The sequence below is a fragment of the Ursus americanus genome, chromosome X (assembly GCF_024610735.1).
Source record: "Ursus americanus isolate L20-20 chromosome X, mUrsAme1.1.p, whole genome shotgun sequence".
Lineage (NCBI taxonomy): Eukaryota > Metazoa > Chordata > Mammalia > Carnivora > Ursidae > Ursus > Ursus americanus.
This window is the reverse complement of record NC_142164.1, coordinates 40,057,993-40,080,314: the sequence shown is the minus strand read 5'-3', so window position 1 is coordinate 40,080,314 and position 22,322 is coordinate 40,057,993. Positions and strand designations below refer to the sequence as shown.

General features: G+C 38.0%; 2 protein-coding genes and 1 long non-coding RNA gene across 4 annotated transcripts in view; 2 read left to right on the top strand and 1 right to left on the bottom strand.

Annotated features, from left to right (window-relative positions):
• RADX (RPA1 related single stranded DNA binding protein, X-linked) overlaps positions 1-5,373 on the top strand; it is a 68,777-nt gene extending 63,404 nt beyond the window's left edge. For both annotated transcript variants that reach the window (XM_045788633.2, XM_045788624.2), the window contains exon 14: positions 4,102-5,373. In XM_045788633.2, the coding sequence (XP_045644589.1) occupies positions 4,102-4,232 (131 nt within the window). In that variant the 3' untranslated portion in view covers positions 4,233-5,373. The remainder of the gene's footprint in view (positions 1-4,101) is intronic.
• Positions 319-12,568, bottom strand: LOC123786392 (uncharacterized). Its single transcript, XR_006777956.2, has 3 exons — positions 12,370-12,568; positions 9,821-9,878; positions 319-585 (listed from the first exon to the last, which is right to left on the bottom strand). It is a non-coding gene; the product is annotated as an uncharacterized LOC123786392 (long non-coding RNA).
• Positions 12,569-13,359: 791 nt separating this feature from the next.
• The window catches only part of RNF128 (ring finger protein 128), a 93,570-nt gene continuing 84,607 nt past the window's right edge, over positions 13,360-22,322 (top strand). Inside the window, exon 1 of the mRNA XM_087860012.1 lies at positions 13,360-14,072. Within this exon, the coding sequence (XP_087716138.1) occupies positions 13,667-14,072 (406 nt within the window). The 5' untranslated portion in view covers positions 13,360-13,666. The remainder of the gene's footprint in view (positions 14,073-22,322) is intronic.

The following is a 22,322-nucleotide window of genomic DNA, read 5'->3' as shown; positions in this document are numbered from 1 at the left end:
GAATAAATCTCACTTGATCTCACACACACACACAGTCTTAAAGTAATACACATAAGTGGAATTATAGTAAACATAGTTCCATAACCACCTTTTTCCTCTTGATAATGTATCTTGAATAGTTTTCATGTTAGTATATAGATGTCCTAATTGATATCATCTTTATGAACTACAGGGACTTACACACACATACACACACACACACACACCCCTTCCTCCTCTTTGAACACATTGAGTTAACATCTCCATTGATAAACACTTCAGAAGCATAACTTGTTATAGAAGAGTTTTAACACATGTAAGAAAACAATTTTATTATTTTTATTTTATTATTCTCTAGGTAATCAGAGTTTCCTGTATGATTTTGCAGGCAGGAATACCGCACTGTGTTACAACATAGGTTAGATGGTGAAGCACTTACAAAGCCACTTCAAAGTCTCAGTGACTTTAACATAATAAATGTTTATTTCTTGCTCAAGTTAAATCTGATGCAATAGTTATTAGCTTTCCTCTCAGTGGTAATTCAGGAATGCAGTCTGCTTCCATCTTCTTGCAGCTTCAGCAGGAACAAGTGGCTTCTAGGGCTGTCTAAGCAGAGGAAGGAAGAGATGAAGGAGACACTGGCTTTTAATTGTTAGCCTGGAAGTGACACATCATTTCTATTCACATTCTCATTTGCCAGAACTTACTTACATGATCCCAACCTAGCTACAAGAGATGCCAGGACGCTTTATCTTCTATATAGCATTGCCTTTGTCACACTCACCATGTGCATCTGTGACATTTCTTAAAAAGTAACAGTTTTTGTACACAATTCTAACAATTTAAAGTGAAATGTAGAGAAGCTCATTTTCTAGGTAAAAATCTATAGTCCTTTTAAGAGAATCCCTATGTGATGTAAATAATAATATCTAAATTTCATACTAGGTTTTTTTTCTTTATTTTTTAACATTTTGTTTGTTTGTTTAATTTTTTTATTATATTATGTTAGTCACCATACAGTACATCCCTGGTTTCTGATGTTAAGTTCGATGATTCATTAGTTGCGTATAACACCCAGTGCACCATGCAATACGTGCCTTCCTTAATACCCATCACCAGCCTATCCAAATCTCCCACCCCCTTCCCCTCTAAACACTGTTTGTTTCCCAGAGTCCATAGTCTCTCATGGTTCATTCCCCCTTCTGTTTACCCCCCTTTCATTCTTCCCTTCCTTCTCCTACCGATCTGCTATTCCTATGTCCCACAAATGACTGAAACCATATGATAATTGTCTTTCTCTGCTTGACTTATTTCACTTAGCATTATCTCTTCCAGTGCTGTCCATGTTGCAGCAAATGTTGAGAACTCGTTCTTTCTGATAGCTGAGTAATATTCCATTGTATATATGGACCACAACTTCTTAATCCAGTCATCTGTTGAAGGGCATCTCGGTTCCCTCCACAATTTAGCTATTGTGGACAATGCTGCTATGAACATTGGGGTGCATGTGGCCCTTCTCTTCACTACATCTGTATCTTTGGGGTAGATACCCAGTAGTGCAATGGCTGGATCATAGGCTAGCTCAATTTTTAACTTTTGAAGGGACCTCCACACTGTTTTCCAGAGTAGCTGTACCAACTTGCATTCCCACCAACAACGTAGGAAGGATCCCCTTTCTCCACGTCCTCTCCAACATTTGTTGTTTCCTGCCTTGTCAAATAGGTTTTCTTAAGTAGAAAATGATTGTTGCTGATAAACTGCGCTCTTGCTATGTGTCAGCCACCAATCTAAGTGCTCTATATCCTGAGTATTTAATCCTCACAATATTCTCTGATGTAGTACCAGATGAGCAGATTAAGAGGTCATCATTTGCTCAATGCATTGACACAAGTAGGCAGTCAATCACCCAAACAGTAGATTTACTTATAGTTTTGTTGCAGACATTCTGTAAGTCATTATTTGTAAAAGTCAATATATGATAACAATTAGAATTATTAAGGTTTGGGTTGTTGCTGTTAGCATCAAAGCTAGAGGTCTCAAAATCTTTCCAAAGCATTAGGTCAAAGTCCATCCCATTCAAAGAAGAAAGTTATATAGTTATTTTCTAGATTTGTCATTATTATATTCATTGTGCATTAGTGAATTTGCACAGCTGTAAGTCATTCATCAGATTTTGTGACATGTCTAGCAGAGGTGGCTTTAATTGTGAAGCTAACAAAGACTAAGCTTGAGAAGCCCTCACTTGCTTCAGTACTCTATGTATAAAAGGGGCATCTAAATAGTATGTCCTTCAGGCCCCACAAAACCTGGATCCACCACTGGCTTTGGGGTACAGTTTTACAGAGATGTAGCCCTAGCATACAAAAGTTAAGAGCACATGCCTTGAAGCCAGACTGTGTGTCTTAGAATCACTATGGGACTTCGTGTAAGTTACTTAGCCTCTAAATGTTTTCATTTTCTTATACTTAAAATGAAGTCTTTGTCATGTGTAACCACTGAAGTCTGTGATCGGTTAGCTTCCTAGTGGTCAGTTAGTGCTTTGGAAGAGTTTCTTTAAACACCTGGAGGAGAGAAAAGGAAAACAAGGACAAAAAATGATCTCCAGTTTTTGCGGTTGAATCTGTGTTCTGTGCTTACCAGGCTGTTTACAGCCCTGACTTAACGTTCACTTCCTGCTCTGCAGAACCTGATGGTCAGCCAGAGGTGAACAATTGAAGTTTTTCTCAGGCCTTTTTCTGAGCATGCATCTAGCACTGGGCATACGTGTAGTTTTCTTGATGCCCTAGTGTACACAGGAGCTCTTAAAAAGCCCTTATCCCTCCACATGTGTCTCTTCCTACCCCCTTCCTCCTCAGGCTTTTTGATCTGTCTATTGCTTGTCCCAACTTTATGCTTTGCCCCAGCTGCTTTGGCTAATGTTTTTGCCTTCATATGCTTTCAACAAAAGCCATTGAGGAAGCTACCCCAGTCGTGGGAATGCCCCAAATCAGGTGAAACGAAAGCAGGCTCTTGCATCTGCCCTTAAGGCAGCTGCCTAACAGGTCCAAACTCACAACCACGTCTTTGAGAGTAAGTTCTGCATCCCACCATCTGGTGCTAGCAACCTACCCCAGGAGTGCAAGCTGCCGTCTTCATGGCTGCTGCTGATTCACGTAATAGATGGGCACTTTAAAACACCACAGCACATTCTTACCACAGTGCAGCAGCTCTTCCTCTATTAATCTTTCCCCTGATTGTTTTAAGTTTTTGTGTGGATTCCAGAGTTCTGCAGAAGTTGATCTGAGAGTGTTTGTCAGCCTGTAAGTTGTTTTAGTGGAGGGACACAGCCCTGGACTTGCCTGCTCCGCCATACACAGCAGTGTCCCTCACCTGATCCATTTTTGAGAAAGCTTCTTGAGAGTATCCAAAGCTAAGTGTTAGTTAATAAAGCTATTTCAAAGGAGGGGCGCCTGGGTGGCTCAGCGGTTAAGCGTCTGCCTTCGGCTCAGGGCGTGATCCCAGCATTATGGGATCGAGCCCCACATCAGGCTCCTCCGCTATGAGCCTGCTTCTTCCTCTCCCACTCCCCCTGCTTGTGTTCCCTCTCTCGCTGGCTGTCTCTATCTCTGTCAAATAAATAAATAAAATCTTAAAAAAAAAAGCTATTTCAAAGGAAATACACTTGGAAAAACTTCAGTTACACGTATGTATTTGGCTTTGTCTTGTAAGTTTCATAAAGATAATTAAATTTCAAAATAGAAAAAATGATTTTTGTACTCCCTTGGAGTGTAAACAATAAGTTGTTTACTTGGTACCATATAAATAACCTTGAAAATATATAGACTTACTTTACTCCACCAAGAATATTTAAAACCTAAAAATAACTAAATATGGCTTTGGAATACCAACCCGTATCTTGACATTAGTAGTAGCGTCTGTATGATATACTCATTGTTATGTGCAGAAATTAACTTTGTAATTTATAATAATGTAACTTTGATGAATGTGTGATAAATTGGAGGAAAGAGGGAGAAGATGAGGGACATTCTTAATGTTATAAGAAAAAAATCAGCTTATGTGATACTAAATCCAAGTAAATATTTAACTAGTTTACAATACTTACCATCTGCTTTTTACTTTTAGGTGATATTATAAAAGCCGCAAGTAAACTGGATAAAGCGCACATCGTCGGTATCTTGGATATCTGTAATTTGGGTAACGATAAAGTAGAAGTCTACCTGCACAGGATTTACAGTCCAACTAATGATTCTTAAAAATTGGCAAGTGAAATGATTACAGGTTATAAGGAGGGCACTGCTTTAAAGATATTCTGTCATTTTGTTGGTAATTTCAGCAACTGTTTTCGACAAGAATATTACATAAGCTCTAAAGTTACTAAGTGGTTTTATGTTCCTCTTGTGTTTGAAGCTAACGCACCTACTGAAAAGTTCATCAAAACAATTTTTGTGTATCAAGAAAATTTACCTTCTGTATAACTATTATCTTGACTTGTAATAATTTGTGGTCACTATTCTATTTGTGAAGTGCTTTTATTCTCAAGCCTCAGCCTAAGACATCCTGACTTATAAGAGTAACTTCTCTTGAATATTTAACATCCTTCTACTTTTATTCACTCATAGTGGGAAATTCTGAATTGCTAACTTAAATATTAAATTCTCCTAAAGTGGTCAGCCTGCATTTCTCATGACTATGGTGGTTACTGTCACTTTCAAAAAACACACATGGATTGTTATGGTCCAGTTGCCTTGGTCCTCAGTTTGGTCAGCTGTACAATGAGTGTGTTAAATTGTCTTAAGGCTTTCCACTCTCTATTGTGACTTCTTACCCTTTGAATTTCTGAATATTTTGACCAGTGTGTGAGCTTAAAAGCCAGAGACTACAGTAGGTCTCTATTTTTGCTGTATTCCTTTGTAGTTTTGGTACCTGTAATGTGAATTTAAATAGTGAAATTTTATCTCGTATTAACATTTTAAGTGTGCAAATTGAAAATATTAAAACAGTGACTAAGGGGATTCTATTCTGGTTATCTATTATACTTCATTTTAACTGTGAATCACCATTCCACATTTGCAAAGCCCTGTGGTTGACATCTGTGTGATTAGATGACCAAAATGACCGTCACATGAGTTAAAAAGTATTCAGTGTCACGATCAATCTGAACCCAGTTAAGAATTACCGTGTGGGGTTTTCTTCTAGCCCTATGGTTCCGTGACTTCATATGCTATAGATTTTAAATGTTTTGGGCAGCTCGTGAATCTAAAGACAGATGCTGTACTTTATTCATAAGTGCATTCAGCATTTTCTTCCTTATAATTGTGTTTAAGTGTTAATTAAAATAGTGAATCCTTGTGTTAAAATTTCGAGTGTATTATTAAAGTTAAAACACAATAATTTTTTTGGTCTCTTGTCTCATTTTTAATGTATTTGATGTCCCTCCTCCGTATTTTTTGGCCTGCAATAGACCTACATATACTTGCTAAATGAACCAGTATGATTCTTCCATATGGGTTGAAGACTTGTTTATCAAATGGAATCTGGGTTTCTGTATTAAACTATTATAAACTTCAAAAGGCAGTTCAATTTTACTGACATGTAAATGTTGGAGAAGGGAAAACTAATACTTACATGGCTATTGACTAAAAACCTCAGGCTGAGCCCTTCAACAGACAAATGGATAAAGAAGATGTGGTCCGTATAGACAATGGAATATTACTCAGCCATCAGAAAGAATGATTACCCAACATTTGCATTAACATGGATTAGAGGGGGTTATGTTAAGTGAAATAAGTCAAGCAGAGAAAGACAATTATCATATGGTTTCACTCATTTATGGAACATAAGGAATAGCAGGGAGATCGTTAGGAGAAGGAAGGGGAAAATGAAGGAGGGGGAACAGATGGGGAGATGAACCATGAGAGACTATGGACTCCAGGAAACAAACTGAGGGTTTTAGAGGGGAGGGAGAGGGGATGGGCTAGACTGGAGAAGGGTGCTAAGGAGGGCATGTATTGCATGGAGCACTGGGTGTTATACGCAAACAATGAATCATGGAACACTACATCAAAAGCTAATGATGTACTGTATGGTGACTAACGTATCATAATAATAAAAAAAAAACTTCAGGCTGAGATCTCAAAGCTACACACTTTAACAGGTATAATTTCTGTTCTCATATTGAATGAGAAATATGAACAATTTTTGAAAATTTAGGATCTTTAAAAACAACTTCCCTGGCAATTTATTTTATATTCTAGAAGCATTTCTATCTAAATTTGGAGTTACACGTCTGTGTCCACATTTTTGGTTGTTGTAAAATGGGATAGCTACGGTAGCATTTCCTAAGAAAAATACCAAACTACCATTGGAAGAACTTACCTATAAGTGACAATATGTGTTCATTAATTCCAAAGCCACACAAATATATTACTGTGATGTCACCTTCAAATTAAGGAATCAGTTAGTAAATTATGAAATATTATTAATATTATATAATCTACTGGAGAACCACAGTCTCTCCCTTTAGATGGAGAGATATACACATTGAAATCCCTTTGGTAAGCTATTAAAGAAAGAATCTGAGTACCTGTTCTCTCTGCTGAGTACCTGTTCTCTCTGCTATTTTTATTTCTTTATGCATTCATTTTATTCATATTAAGAAAAGGACTTTTAAGAAATTAGTGTCACCCTTATTTGATGACAGTAATAATATTTGATATTTTTAGCTATATACCCTCTGCCAATATGGACGTCGATTATAACCAATTCTCTTATTCTAAAGTCATTTCTATGATTTATACTGGTTGCTGTTTCACTGGTTTGCTTTTCAGGTACATTTCCTTTTCTTTCTTTTTTTCTTTCTTAAGCATTGTTACCCGAGAATTTACAGGTATACTGATGGGAAGTGAAATATGTTATTATTCAGTCCTGATTATTTTATTTTTTTAATTTTATTTATTTTATTTATCTTCAAGTCAAGTCATATTATATTTGTGTCTATTGTCCAAAATAGAAACATTACATATAAACTCATCTCTTGGTCCACGTCATACCACTCATTATGTTATCTTCATTCTTACATTATTATGTTGACACCACTTCTATCCCTAAGTTTTTGTTTTCCTTTACACTAAAGAAATAAAACATAGATTTTGAAAAAAACAATTTAAAGCTAGCCATGCCTCTGTCCCTAAATGCCTGAGAAATTTTATGGAAAGCCACTTAAACTTCTAGTATTTAGTTTCCTTATTTGTAAAATTTGCAAAATAATGATCCCATCCAGTTCTATGATTCTTTGGGTCTATTAATACAGTTATTAGAACACTGAAAATTTGTTTCATGAAGATGTGATTTTCTTTGAAGAACATTTTAATATGATTAGACCATTTATCAATCATAGCGGCTCGTTGTAACAGAAAACAGTTGAAATTTTTTCATCCCAGGGTGGTGGTGGTGGTGGTTGTTTGTACTGCTAGCGTTCTTCCTAATTTGTTGCCTTTTCAATGATATTTTTTTTCTCAAAACAGAAATCTGAAATATTTTAGCTTTTTTAAATGATATGCACATCTTCATTGAAAATCAAGCAACACTTTTTAAAGAATTTTGAGTACCTCTGATCCTATTCTGAGATGATTGCATCTGACTCCTAGTAGCTTAGGATCTAGAAGTTGCCCCCAAGAATGTTTTAATATCTATTTTATAGACAGGGAACAAAACAGAAAAAGACTAAATGATTTAATGTAAAATTGTCAAAGCAATTAAATTAGAAAGTTAGGCTTATAACTCCAAAGTCTGTTTCTTTAAGCTCTAATTTGCACACAAAGTAAAATGTTTGAATAAGAGTAAAATTTCACATAGTGTATCAGATCACTGTGAGATAACCCAAACCCTGGGGCTCATAAAATAATAAGCCAAACTTTTGCAACATATATCCAAGCATTTGAATGCTTACTCTGTGGCAAGCACTGGGTTAGCACTAGGAACACAACACAATACAAGCAAAAACACACGGCCCCTACTCTCAGAGCTTACAGTGTTGTGGAGGAGACATTCAAATAATTGTACAAATAAGCGAGCTAAGTGCCGCAAAGGGAAGATATGTGCTTTATATTAGAGCTTTTTGACAAAGGAAGCCAGGTTGGGGTGGGGGGCACTGGGAAAGTTTTTCCTGAGAAAGTGAATGTGTGTTTGGGGATTTGAATGAGAACTGATATGGCTGGAGTGCAGAAAGTGGGATACAAGAGGAGACAAGCAAATAGACCAAGGCTCTTCCAGGCTATGCAGAGCCTTGTAGGACATAGTAAGGATTTTAGTTTGTATCTTCAGAGCACTGGGAAGCCATTATACAGTTTGTGGCCAATATGTACCATGATTCAATTTATGTTTTAGAATGGTCACTGTCTCCTGGAGGGAGAATGGATATAAAGAGGTTGCCAGAGACTGTTAGTTGGACCGTAATAACTATTCTCTTCTATAGTAGTAGATCTGTCAATTTTTAGCTGGGCACATAGCTACCTACAATAAAGAATACTTTCCCCTGGTTCCTTTGTTGCTAGATATGGCCTGGTGACTAAGCTCTAAGTTCAGAAGTGAGCATAAGTGATCTGTACAATTACTGAACCAGTTCCTCAAAGGTCGTAAGAGAATGCTCTCTTTCCCTTTTCTCCCCTTCCTACTAGCTAAAATGTGAGCATGGTGGTGAGACATCTTGTATCTTGCAGAGGAAGAACAACATTCTAGGGATGTCAACCCAACCAGCTAGTAGGAGCCTAGATCCCTGATACTGTGGGACTGCCATACCAGCTTTGTATTTCTTACATGTTTGGCTGTTACATGAGAGAAAAATAAACTATCTTGTTTATGTCACCACTATTTTGGGTCTCTGGCCAGCAGTCCAACCTGTATACTACTAATGCAGGGGGCAGAAGTGAAAGCAAGGGGACCAGCTAGATGACAAATGAGATTGGGAGCAGATATAGTCCATATAAATTTCAGAGATAACATTAAAATATAGATTCGGGTGTCTTGTCCAATTCTAATGGTCCAGTTCTTAAGAAATTCTCACTGAAGGAAAAAAATTTTAACACTCACAAAATTCTTCCCCTCCCCCCTCAAAATCACAAAGGTAGTTTCTTAGTTACCAAGTAAAATGTAGATAACTTTTATGTATCCTTGCTGTCATATGGTCCTAGGCATATTTGACTTTGGACATCAAGTGATTTTGTAATATCAGATCTCATTTATTTCTTTTATTCAGCTTGGGCTAATATTAAAATTAATTTTTATTCCTTTTGAACATACACCAAGTTAGAGTCACCCCACCCAGAACTGAAAGTTTGCTATGAATAATCAAGGGTTACCTGTATCCTATTAGAAACGCAGCTGTGTGCTTCCTCATCTTTCAGTGGCTGGTTTGCCATAACTGTTGTTCAATCATATGGAGAAATTTGAAGTATTCCTTGCCTAAGAGATGAATAATTCCCTTCCCAATGCCTTTATTAATATTAAGTATGTACATTTGCTAAGATATTTAATATTTATTAAGGTACTTAATATTAAGATACAAGTAATCGAAAAAGTCCAGGAATATTAAATGTTTGAACAACACTGTATAGCGGTGGTTCTCAAACTTGGCTTCCTATTGGCATTACCTGGCAAGTTTTAAAATTACTAGGTGTCACCCCCAAGTTTCTGGTTGGGGTGTAGCCTGGGCATCAAGGTGGTTAACAGCTCCCCAGGTGATTCTAATGTGCAGACAAGTTTGAAAACCATTGTTATATGGTACCGTTTAAAGCACTTGTCGGTTTTAATAAAGCTCAGGCTTTATCTAATACTTTGAACTTACCTCTGCTTTAGGTGCTACAGTTACAGCTACTCTCAGTGCAGTTTCATCATGCATTGTGCTGAAAGGAAGGAAAAATTAAAAATTGATTGTTTCTAGGGACACCTGGGTGGCTCAGTCGAACATCCAACTCTTGAATTTGGCTCAGGTCATGATCTCAGGGCCATGAGATCAAGCCCCATGTTGAGCTCCACGCTCAGAGGGCAGTCTGTTTGAGATTCTCTTCTCCCTCTGCACCTCCCACTTGTATGCGTGCTCTCTCTCTCTCAAATAAATAAATAAAATCTTTTTAAAAATTGGTAGTTTCTAAACAACTTTTATTTTCAGAGTTCTAGCATATCAGATCCAGAAAAGACCTTAAGGATAAATAAATTCTAATCCAACCTTTTTTATTGCATAAATGAAGAAAAAGTCCTAGAGTGGTTTCTATTTTGCTGAGGATGTCATAGTAGTTGTTGCAGAATCAGCACTTGTGCCAAATTTGGGTTTGCAATATACTTCAAAAATGTTCAGACTACCACCTAAAGTACACATAAACATACAACTAGAGATTGTACAATATGTAGACATACACTATATAGATAATGCAAATACAGATTGGAAGCTGAAGCACAATGAGGGTGAAATAAAATGACGGCAGAAAATCTGTCAAAACTACAGCTAGATCCTGTAGTGTTTTCATCATATACAAGTTTATGATCTCAAGTTCTTAAATTGTAAAGTGCATAAGAATTATCTGGAGAGCTTATTTAAAATGTGAGTTCCTAGATATTTCCCTCAGATTCTGATTCAGGATGATTAGGGGTGGGACCCAGAAATCTTCATTTTTAATAAAATTCCAAGTGAGTGTAATGTAGGTGTTCCACAAAGAAAACTTTACGGGCACTTAGATGGTTTTTTTGGTTGTTTGGGGTTTTTTTAATAATATTTTTTTTATTACATTATGTTAGTCACCATACAGTATATCCTTAGTTCTTGATGTAATGTTCCATGATTCATTATTTGCGTATAACACCCAGTGCACCATGCAATATATGCCCTCCTTACTATCCATCACCAGCCTATCCCATTCCGCCCCCCTCCCTTCTGAAGCCCTCAGTTTGTTTCCCAGAGTCCATAGTCTCTCATGGTTCATTCCCCCCCTTCATTCTTCCCTTCCTTCTCCTACCAATCTTCCTGCTATTTCTTATGTTCCATAAATGAGTGAAACCATATGATAATTGTCTTTCTCTGCTTCACTTATTTTACTTAGCATAATCCCCTCCAGTCCCATCCATGTTGCTGCAAATGTTGGCACCTAGATGCTAATTAAAAGTTAATTAAAAGAAAATACAAGACTGAGGCACCTGGCTGGCTCAGCCAGTTAAGCATCTGCCTTCACCTCAGGTCATGATCTCAGGGTCCTGTGATCGAGCCCCACGTCAGGCTCCCTGCGCAGCAGGGAGTCCGCTTCTCCCTCTCCTTCTACCCTTCCCTCCCACTCATGCTCTCTCTCTCTCTCTCTTTCTCTCTCTCTCAAATAAATAAAATCTTTTTAAAAAATCTTCAGAAACACTGAATAAGCACTAGACCACTCACACCCCAGCAAATTACCTTAAGAGTTAACAGAAAAATTGCACTGGCAGGTGCTTATTGTTCTGGGACTAATTTCACTTAACTGCAAAGTTTTAAAAACAATCTAAGATTAGCTTTGTAAGTTACAACTCTCTCTCTCTCTGAAAGTCACAAAAAGAAACATAAATGCACCTATGCACAAGATATATAATGTTGGTTACCATATAAAGTCATGCACTTCAACCTTCAGAGCAATTTTAAATAGTTTAGTGAAATAATCTTTAATACACCAGCACTGCCACAAAGTGTTACAGAAAAGTTGTCATTTTTAAGGCCTGTAATGATTTAACTTCTGCAAAAAAATATAATGCGAAGATTTGAAATTATTAGGTTATGATGAACAAAACTTAACTTCTAACGGATTTAGCTAATTTGTCGCTAATCTGTTTTTAAACTATTTCATGAGAAATTTTTTGTTGAGAAGCAATTTAATACCTGGTAGGAAAAGCAAAATCACATTTCTAGGACTTGACTAATTATTTGCATGTTGCATGCTGATGTTGCATTTATCAGAGATGTCTATCCACAATCAGCAAACTAATAGTTTCGGCAATGTAACACTTCCCTTTTCAATCTGACAGCTTTCTTTGTCCAGTGAGGACAGGCTTTATTATGAGTATGAACATCGAAATCATAGTCCTACTAGCAAAATAATAAACTATTTGTGTTTACTCTTAAGTAGACCACAAGCTAATACACCTAGACCTTTAAACTTTCCAGTTCAATTCCATGAATAATTATTAACTGATTACTATGTGTAAGATCCTTATAATAATAGGTACTGGGGGGAGGGGATATACAGGTGAGTAATCGACAGCTGTAATATGATAGAAAGGTTAAATCTGTAGCATGCATCAGTTGGGATTTATTCATCAGTTTCTATTGCACATTTCCTGAACTCCTTCCTTCTGCTGAATAGAGTTACTGTTCATTCTTACCGCAGGGTCCACTCCAACGCTGTTATCTCAGTTGCCTAAGGACAGACAAGAATTAGGGGAAGAAATATCTTCATTGATTATCTCGTTCAACAATGTCTCCTATTTTTCTCTTTTCTGTTGTCCTGTTCCCTTGGCTCTAGTAGTCTTTCTAGTTCCAGACTACTTCCCTTGGACTTCAGACTACCATTGTGCCTGCCTTCCTTTTGACCTGGTGTCCTCTGCTTCTCTGACAGCCTGATGCCTGTTTGTCTCATTTGCTGACTCTTGGCCCAGACTCCTGATATCTCTGTCGTCTTGTCCATTTATCTACTTCTTCACCAGCCCTTGGCACATATTGCAATCTCCCTATCCCGGCCACTTGCCCAGACCAGTTGACCCCTCAGCAATACATATCAGTTACACTCCTGATTAAAAGCAGAGCTTACAATAAAGGAAGTGACGAAATAAATAAGTCTGTCTAGACATCTGAAAGCACCAGAATTAAAAATATTAAATATTCAAAATTAAACCTTGACCAATCTTTTGTTACAGTATAATACCTGGAACATAAAAATTAATGGAATGCAGCAGCTCAGGTATCGGGCAATCAACAAATATTTGAGTGCCTACCATGGGCAAGGCACTGTACTTGAAAGGATCCCTAGCCACTGAAATATGTTTGCTTTTCAACGAATAAACAAGGTGGCAGAAGATATTCCTTGGGGAGCCTGTTAAGAAAAATTCCACAAAGAAATAAGAGGGGGAAAGGCTATAAAATCAATTCTACTCCTACCATAGCAGTTAAACTTCTGGATCTTAACTCCTGGCTGAACTGGCTGATAGCATATTTCAGCAGGGCTTGGAAAACCAGTTTGGTGTTTTAGATATTCTGAGAGAGGTGACTTTCTGCCTCGTCACGTGGGATTCCCAAGAGTCCAGTTCCTCATTCCAATCCACTCCATGTTTATGAAAGTGCATTAGCTGGCACATTAAGAAAAAAATCTCAGTGCAGGAAGTCACCCAATCCTGATAAGTTGACATGTAGAATAAAGTTTATGGTGTTATTTATTGCTAAGGTAGTCCTGGTTAAAGGTTACGTGTGTACAGTTGGAGGAGGGGCAGACAAGGGAGAATGTAGATAACTAAAGTGAAATAGAGCTGATGTATTCAGAGCTTATGCTGCTAGAGGTGAGATCAGTTACCTACTTGCAACTGAAATTTCAAACTTCTGCTTAGCGGGGACCTGAGTGGACAAATGGTGACTGATAGTTGGAAATAGCAGCAGACATCTTAAGTTTTATGCTCAGATGAACGAGCAATGAACCAGGAGAATAAGTCCAGTTGTTTTCGGCTGCTTGTAATTTTTACCTTTTTATTTAAAATCACAGCGTCTTTTTCTGTGAATGCCTATGTGACTGTGACTTATTACAATGAAACCAGCAACTACACTACAATAGAGAGGTGTGAGTGCGGTGTTTATGGATTAGCTTCACCAGTGGCTAACGCTATGGGGGTGGTGAGCATCCCTAAGAACAGTAACTACCAAGCCTGTGACTACAACACTGAATTTACTAACACTAACAGTCCGTGGATTGCACTGATAGAAAGAGGTAATTGTACATTTTCAGAAAAAATTCAAGCAGCAGGCAGAAGAAATGCAGATGCTGTTGTGATTTTCAATGTTCCAGACACGGGCAACCAGACGATACAGATGGCAAATTTCGGTAAGTAATGACCAAGTCCCAAAGAGAGTTTATGTCTTTGTTTGTCTTAAAATGGTATTTCCATCTAGAATTACTCTAGGATCTGGCAATGACATTATAAAACGATTTACTTAAAACATTTTTTGCCCAGCACTACTTGGAATCACTTTACTATTATTACTTAATATTTGTAATTAATGTGTTCCGAGGACAAAAGCAATTCATGGAGTGACCCTATTTTCTTTCACGATTTTCTTAGTTGTATTCGTTTGCTCACTGTTTATTATGTAACTGCTTTTGAAGAAAATGTACCTGACCTCTAAACATTAAAGAAAACATAAATATTTTAATTCCATTTTCAATTTGTGCTCTTCAGCTTGATTCATTTTGTTAGGCAGAAAGGATTGTATGGATTCAAGTATGCAGTAACTACAAAACTGATTATTATGAGTAAACAATAGCATATTGTAAGTATGCAAAATGTTTACAGAAATGAGAATTCAACTATCTGCTGTGTGCGTATGAGATCTGAAACTGTTTGTGGGACTAATACATATAAAACTACTCTCTAAGAAAATTTTTACATTGGAAAAGGCACGGTAGAAATAGGATCACGCTGAAATTTACACCAAAAGTAAAAGTTTCCCTTAGAAGTATTTACTTAGGACTTCATAAGTAAATATAATCATCTAATTTATTAACTTTATATTGGAATTTACTTCCAAGAATTACTGTTTTTATTTGTTTTGTAAAACAATGCCACTTTCCAAACAAATGGTGTTTAAACTAGTAAAGAAGTAGATTTCTTACTCAAGTTTTCTATACTATGGGTGAAAATGGGTATTTTTTACCCCAAGACGGCTAAAGAAAAAAAAATGATAATAATTTCAAACAGGGTAAGAGCTGGAAGAACACAATATCAGGATAATAATAGGTTAACAATAGGTTATCACCACCAAACTTGGCCCCTAAGGAAACTAATGTAAATTCAACACATTTCAGAATTGTAAAAGAAAGAAAATCAAACTTGTGTTAAGATTAGTAGCAACTGGAACATGCAGGTTGTACACATGCAATATGGCAGTTTAGTACTAACGTGGAGAAACAAGCTCCTTGTTTCTCTGGGTATCAAACCACCAGGTAAAGATGGTCTTTCAGCAGTACAAAGTATCACAAACGTACAAAATTCCACTCGTTACCTTTTGTAACATATCCTGGACACTCCCAGAACTCAGGCATTCACACTTTTTTTCTTTTAAAGTTCAGAGAACTCCAGAAGCCTTCCCTGAGTGTTCCTACATTTTTACAGGTGACTTTTATTTTTGTAGAAATAAGAGAGACAGCCTTCTCATGAAAATCAGAAATTAAACTTGTTCTAAGGAACCTACTTCCCTAATGTTTCCACTTCGATTCTGAGTGCTCTAGGTTTCCTTTTGCAGGGACAATCACCTTGTTTTCACTCCCCTACTATATTTAAAATCTAAACAGCCCCAAACTAAATAGTAGCCCAGTTTTCAAAACTTGCTTTACAACGTGCAGTAGAGGCCAACATCTAGCAGAATGTGGGTACCCAGCCACTGATTTTAAAAGATTTACCAGAGGTCACTTACAGTAAATCTCACCAAAAGGCATGCACACAGTCATCTGAACGTCTGACTCCAAGCAGAGTATTAAAAACAAGGCAGTTAACTTTAGCATTCAATAAGTACCTCCTGAGTACTCAAGGATCAAAAATATTTTTTATTTTAATTTTTTTATAATTTTTATTTTGTTATATTAGTCACCATACAGTACATCCCCAGTTTTTGATGCAATGTTCCATGATTCATTATTTGCATATAACACCCAGTGCACCATGCAATATGTGCCCTCCTTACTACCCATCACCAGCCTATCCCAATCCCCCACCCCCTCCCCTCTGAAGCCCTGTTTGTTTCCCAGAGTCCATAGTCTCTCATGGTTCATTCCCCCTTCTGTTTACCGCCCCCCTTCATTCTTCCCTTCCTTCTCCTACAGATCTTCCGATTTCTTATGCTCCACAAATGAGTGAAACCATATGATAATTGTCTTTCTCTGCTTGACATATTTCACTTAGCATACTCTCCTCCAGTCCCGTCCATGTTGCTGCAACTGTTGGGTAATCATTCGTTCTGATGGCTGAGTAATATACCATTGTATATATGGACCACAGCTTCTTAATCCAGTCATCTGTTGAAGGGCATCTCGGCTCCTTCCACGATTTAGCTATTGTGGACATTGCTGCTATGAACATTGGGGTGCATAGGGCCCTTCTCTTCACTACGTCTGTATCTTTGGGGTAAATACCCAGTAGTGCAATGGCTGGATCATACGGTAGCTCAATTTTTAACTTTTTGAGGGACCTCCACACTGTTTTCCAAAGTGGCTGTACCAACTTGCATTCCCACCAACAGTGTAAGAGAGATCCGCTTTCTCCATATCCTTTCCAACATTTGTTGTTCCTTGCTTTGTCAATTTTTGCCATTCTAACTGGTGTAAGGTGGTATCTCAGTGTGGTTTTGATTTCAATCTCCCTGATGGCTAATGATTTTGAACATTTTTTCATGTGTCTGTTAGCCATTTGTACATCTTCATTGGAAAAGTGTCTATTCATATCTTCTGCCCATTTTTTGATTTGATTATTTGTTTCCCGTGTATTGCATTTGAGAAGTTTTTTGTTGATCTTGGATACTAATCTTTTATCTGTAGTGTCATTTGCAAATATATTCTCCCATTCCGTGGGCTGCCCCTTAGTTGGATTTCTAAATCAATCTTTTCCCTAAGTGGGGAAGACTGACCTGAAGCTAGAGCAATAATTGGTAAAGAAACAATAGTCACTCATGTTAGCCAGGATGGGAGATGTTTCATCATTTTTGTGGGTTGGACACTGTTCATATTTTGACTATGTTCAGACATGATTGTGGAGTGGTCTTATTTTTGTCCTGATCCATCATGATCGCAGAGCGACCTTCCCTAATGATGTTCTGTAAGACTATTTATGTTCAACAAGAAAACACCAAGGCCCAATTGAGAGTGGCAGGCTGGGTCCCAGATGTCAGGGGCTGCTTGTCCCTTTCTCACTGACAACACACTATGCCCTTGCCTTACTGTGGTACAAATACATTCTCCTCCTTCTGCCTACCACCGCCACCATTTTATATTTCTGGGCCTCCTCATCCCCACTAGGCTGCCTTCAAGGTCCCCAACAAGCATAAAGGATGCCCCTGCACTCCTTGCTCTCATGGTTTCAAGATGTGGGCACAGAGTGTCCTTAGTCTATTTATAGCCTCCCTGGTAGCAAGCTTCTTCTTTCTGAATGGGACAATTTGGTCTGAGAAGAGCTTCCACTGAGGAGGAATAATGGCTAGCCAAATGCTTGGAGGTGAACCTTTAATTCAACGTTGCCCAATTTGCAGTCTATTTTTACTTCGCCCTTTGATGGTGTTGGGAACAGGAGGATATGCTTATGGTATCCTTAAGTAATGACATAACGTCTTAACAACCCTTCCCAAATGTTTCAGACATCCATCCCGTTCTGTCCCAGACATGCAAGAAAAATCAAAAGGCCCGTTATTAAAGTCTGAAAGTTGGAGCCTGTTAAGTACTTTACTGGATAAGCAAACAGGTCCTGAAAGTGAATGATGCTATTAATAGATAAATTGCCTTAAGAAATGCTTAGGCTTGAATGCAGTTTATTTTAGCCAAGTCAATAATCTGGATGGAATAAAATGGTTCTTATATTTTTATCATTTTGACTGTGTTGAACGAAGGGGATTTCAGGGTAAGGTTTGAAGGATTTCAGAATCCCCCAAACTCATCAACTCTAGAGTAAGTAAGTGCAGGGAAAGGAAGGGTTTAATCAGAGCAGCAAACGCAAATGCGAAATGTTTTGGGAAAATGTCTTTAGAAATGAAAGAGGAAATAAAAACATAGTATATAAATGGAGAAAATAATTAAAAACTTCACTAAGGGGGCACCTGGGTGGCACAGCGGCTAAGCGTCTGCCTTCGGCTCAGGGCGTGATCCTGGCGTTATGGGATTGAGCCCCACGTCGGGCTCCTCCTCTGGGAGCCTGCTTCTTCCTCTCCCACTCCCCCTGCTTGTGTTCCCTCTCCCGCTGGCTGTCTCTATCTCTGTCGAATAAATTAATAAAATCTTTAAAAAAAAACTTCACTAAGGTTAGACTCAGATATACACATAAAGAACTTAATTCAAGAAAAGTAATCAGTTCCACTCCAAAGGAATATCAGATCTGTCTAGTTGTATTCATCTTCAAGACTTTATCCTCAGAACATTGCAATAACTTCCTAACTGATTTTGCTTCTCTTGTCCTTTTCCAGGCCACTCCCCACACTGAAGCCAAAGTGACTTTTGAGATAAGATAAGTCACACCTTGTCTAAAATCTTTTCGTAGCTTCCCATGGCACTTAGAGTAAATTCAAACTCCTTCCCATGTCCTTACCTAGCCCTGAATCACCTGCTCCTGCCTATCACTCTGACCTCATCTCCGCTAGCCTCCCTGCCTCCTCACTGCCACAACCCCCCACCCCCGCCACTCACTCAGCTCTAGCCACACTGGCTTCCTTTCAGTCCCTCCATTTCACTAAACTCTTCCCTGCCCTTGAGCCTGGAAATACTTGATACCTTCCCCTTCTTCACTCCTACATCTCATTAAACCTAATGTCCTATTGATGTGACTTCCAAGCATTACTTTTTTTTTAAGTTTTTATTTTATTCCAGTTAGTTAACATACAGTGTAATATGAGTTTCAGGCGTACGACACAGTGCTTCAACACTTCCATTTACCACCGGTGCTCATCACAAGTGCCCTCCTTAATCCTCAGCTCCTATTTCACCCATCCCCCCACCGCCACCCGTCTGGGAACCATCAGTTTGTTCTCTAGAGTTAAGAGTCTATTTTTTGGTTTCTCTCTCACTCTCTCTTTTTCTTGGCTTGTTTGTTTTGTTTCTTAAATTCCACATGTGACTGAAATCATGTAGTATTGTCTTTGTCTGACTTATTTTGCTTAGCATTATACTCTCTAGCTCCATTCATGTTGTTGCAAATGGCAAGATTTCCTTCTTTCTTTGGCCGAATAATATTCTATTGTATATATGTGTATGTATGTATACCACAACTTCTTTATCCATTCTTCTACCGATAAACACTTGGGCTGCTTCCATAATTTGGCTATTGTAAAAAACGCTGCTAAAACATTGGGGTGCATGCATCCCTTTGAATTAGTGTTCTTGTATTCTTTGGGGAAATACACAGTAGTGCAATTATTGGATCATAGGGTAGTTCTATTTTTAACTTTTTGAGAAACTTCCGTACTGTTTTCCACAGTGGCTGCACCAGTTTGCACTCCCCTCAACAGTGCAAGAGGGATTTCCCTTTTTCCACATCCTCACCAATACTTGCTGTTTCTTGTGTTGTTGATTTTAGCCATTCTGACAGGTGTGAGGTGATATCTCATTTAGTTTTGATTTGCGTTTCCCTGATGATAAGTGGTGATGAGCATCTTTTCATATGTCTATTGGCCATCTGGATGTCTTCTTGGAGAAATGTCTGTTCATGTGTTCTGCCTACTTTTATTGGATTATTTGGTTTTTGGGCGTTGAGTTGTATAAGTGCTTATATATTCTGGATAATAACCCTTTAACACTTATATCATTTGCAAATGTCTTCTCCCATTCAGTAGGTTGCCTTTTAGTTTAGCTGATTGTTTCCTTCACTGTGCAGAAGCTTTTTATTTTGATGCAGTCCCAATAGTTCATTTTTGCTTTTCTTTCCCTTGCCTTGGGAGACATATCTATTAAGAAATTGCTACAGCAGTTGTCAGAGAAGTTACTGCCTATGTTCTCTTCTAGGACTTTTATGATTTCAGGTCTCACATTTAGGTCTTTAATACATTATGAATTTATTGTTCTGTATGGTGTGAGAAAGTGGTCCAGTTTCATTGTTTTGCATGTTGCTGTCCAGTTTTCCCAAACCATTTATTGAAGAAACTTTTTCCCTTCGGATATTCTTTCCTGCTTTGTTGAAGATCAATTGACCATACAGTTGTGGGTTCATTTCTGGGTTTTCTGTTCTGTTCCGTTGATCTATGTGTCTGTTTTTGTGCCAGTACCATACTGTTTTGATGACTACAGCTTTGTAATATAACCTGAGGTCTGAAATTGTGATGGCTTCCAGCTTTGTTTGCTTTTCTCAAGTTTGCTTTGGCCATTCAGGTTTTTTTGTGGTTCCATACAAATTTTAGGATTATTTGTTCTAGTTCTGTGAAAAATGCTGTTGGTATTTTGATAGGGATTGCATAAAATCTGTAAATTGCTTTGTGTAGTACATTTTAGCAATATTTGTCCTTCCAATCCATGAGTATGGAAAGTCTTTCATTTCTTTGTGTCATCTTCAATTTTTTCATCAGTGTTTTAAAGTTTTCAGAGTACAGATCTTTGGGTTCTGTAGGTTTATTCCTCTTCGGGTAGGTTTATTCCTAGGTATCTTATTATTTTGGGTGTAATTGTAAATGAGATTAATTCCTTAATTTCTCTTTCTGCTGCTTCATTATTGGTGCATAGAAATGCAACAGATTTCTGTATGTTGATTTTGTATCCTACAACTTTACTGATTTGTGTATCAGTTCTATCAATTTTTTGGTGGAGTCTTTCGGGTTTTCTATGTATAGTATCATGTCATTGGCAAATAGTGAAAGTTTGACTTCTTCCTTACCGATTTGGATGCCTTTTATTTCTTTTTGTTGTCTGATTGCTGAGGCTAGGACTTCCAGTGCTATGTCGAACAAAAGTGGTGAGAGTGGACATCCTTATTGTGTTCCTGACCTTAGGGGAAAAGCTCTCAGTTTTTTCCCCATTAAGGATGATGTTAGCTGTGGGTTTTTCATATAGCCTTTATTATGTTGAGGTATGTTCCCTCTAAACCTATTTTATTGGGGCACCTGGATGGCTCAGTTGGTTGAGTGTCTGACTCTTGGTTTTAGCTCAGGTCGTGAGCTCATGGTCATGGGATCAAGCTCCCAAGTCGGGCTCCCTGCTCAGCAGGGAGTCTGCTTGAGGATTCTCTCCCTCTGCCCTTCCCCCAACTTGTGCTCGCTCTCTCTCTCTCCCTAAAATAAACAAATCTTTAATAAAAAATAAAAAATAAACCTTCTTTGTTGAGGGTTTTTATCATGCATGGATGTTGTACCTTGTCAAATGATTTTTCTGTGTCTATTGAAATGATCAGGTGGTTCTTTATCCTTTCTCTTATTGATGTGATGTATCACGTCGATTGATTTGCAAACATTGAACCACCCTTGCATCGCAGGAATAAATCCCACTTGATCATGGTGAATGATATTTTTAATATATTGTTGAATTCAGTTTGCTATCATTTGGCTGAGAATTTTTACATCTATGTTCATCAGGGATATTGGCCCATAGTTCTCTTTTTCAGTCGTGTCTTTATCTGGTTTTGTAACCAGGGCAATACTGGCCTCATAGAATGAATTTGGAAGTTTGCCTTCCTTTTCTATTTTTTGGAAGAGTTTAAGAATAGGTAATAGTTTTTCTTTACCTGTTTGGTAGAATTTACCTGTGAAGCCATCTGGTCCTGCACTTTTGTTTGTTAGGTGTTTTTTGATTACTGACGCAATTTCTTTCTTTCTTTTTTAAAGACTGTATTTCTTTGAAAGAGAAAGAGAGCGCATGAGCAGGGGCAGAGAGAGAGGGAGAAGCAGACTCCCCTGATCAGCAGGGAGCCTGATGCGGGGCTCAATCCCAGGACCCTGGGATCATGACCTGAGCCAAAGGCAGATGCTTAACCGACTGAACCACCCAGGCATCCCCAAAACTAAAATGATTCTGATGCAACCAGTTTGGCACCAGAAGACAATAAAGACAAATATGAAGGATTATTTCCAGATGGCCTTGGTTAAACCACATGTATATAATTTGGGAGGGCTTTTTAAAATACTGTTTAGCCTTCTTATTTATTATCATGTATAATTAGCCAGCATATAGTACATCATTAGTTTCTGATATAGTGTTCTACGATTTATTAGTTGCATATAGCACCCAGTGCTCATCACCACACATGCCCTCCTTAATACCCATCACCCTGTTACCCCATCCCCCCACCCTCTCCTTTCTGTAACCCTCAGTTTGTTTCCCAGAGTCCAGAGTCTCTCAAGGTTCATCTCCTGTCTGATTTCTTCCCATTCAGTTTTCCCTCCCTTCCGCTATGGCCCTCCA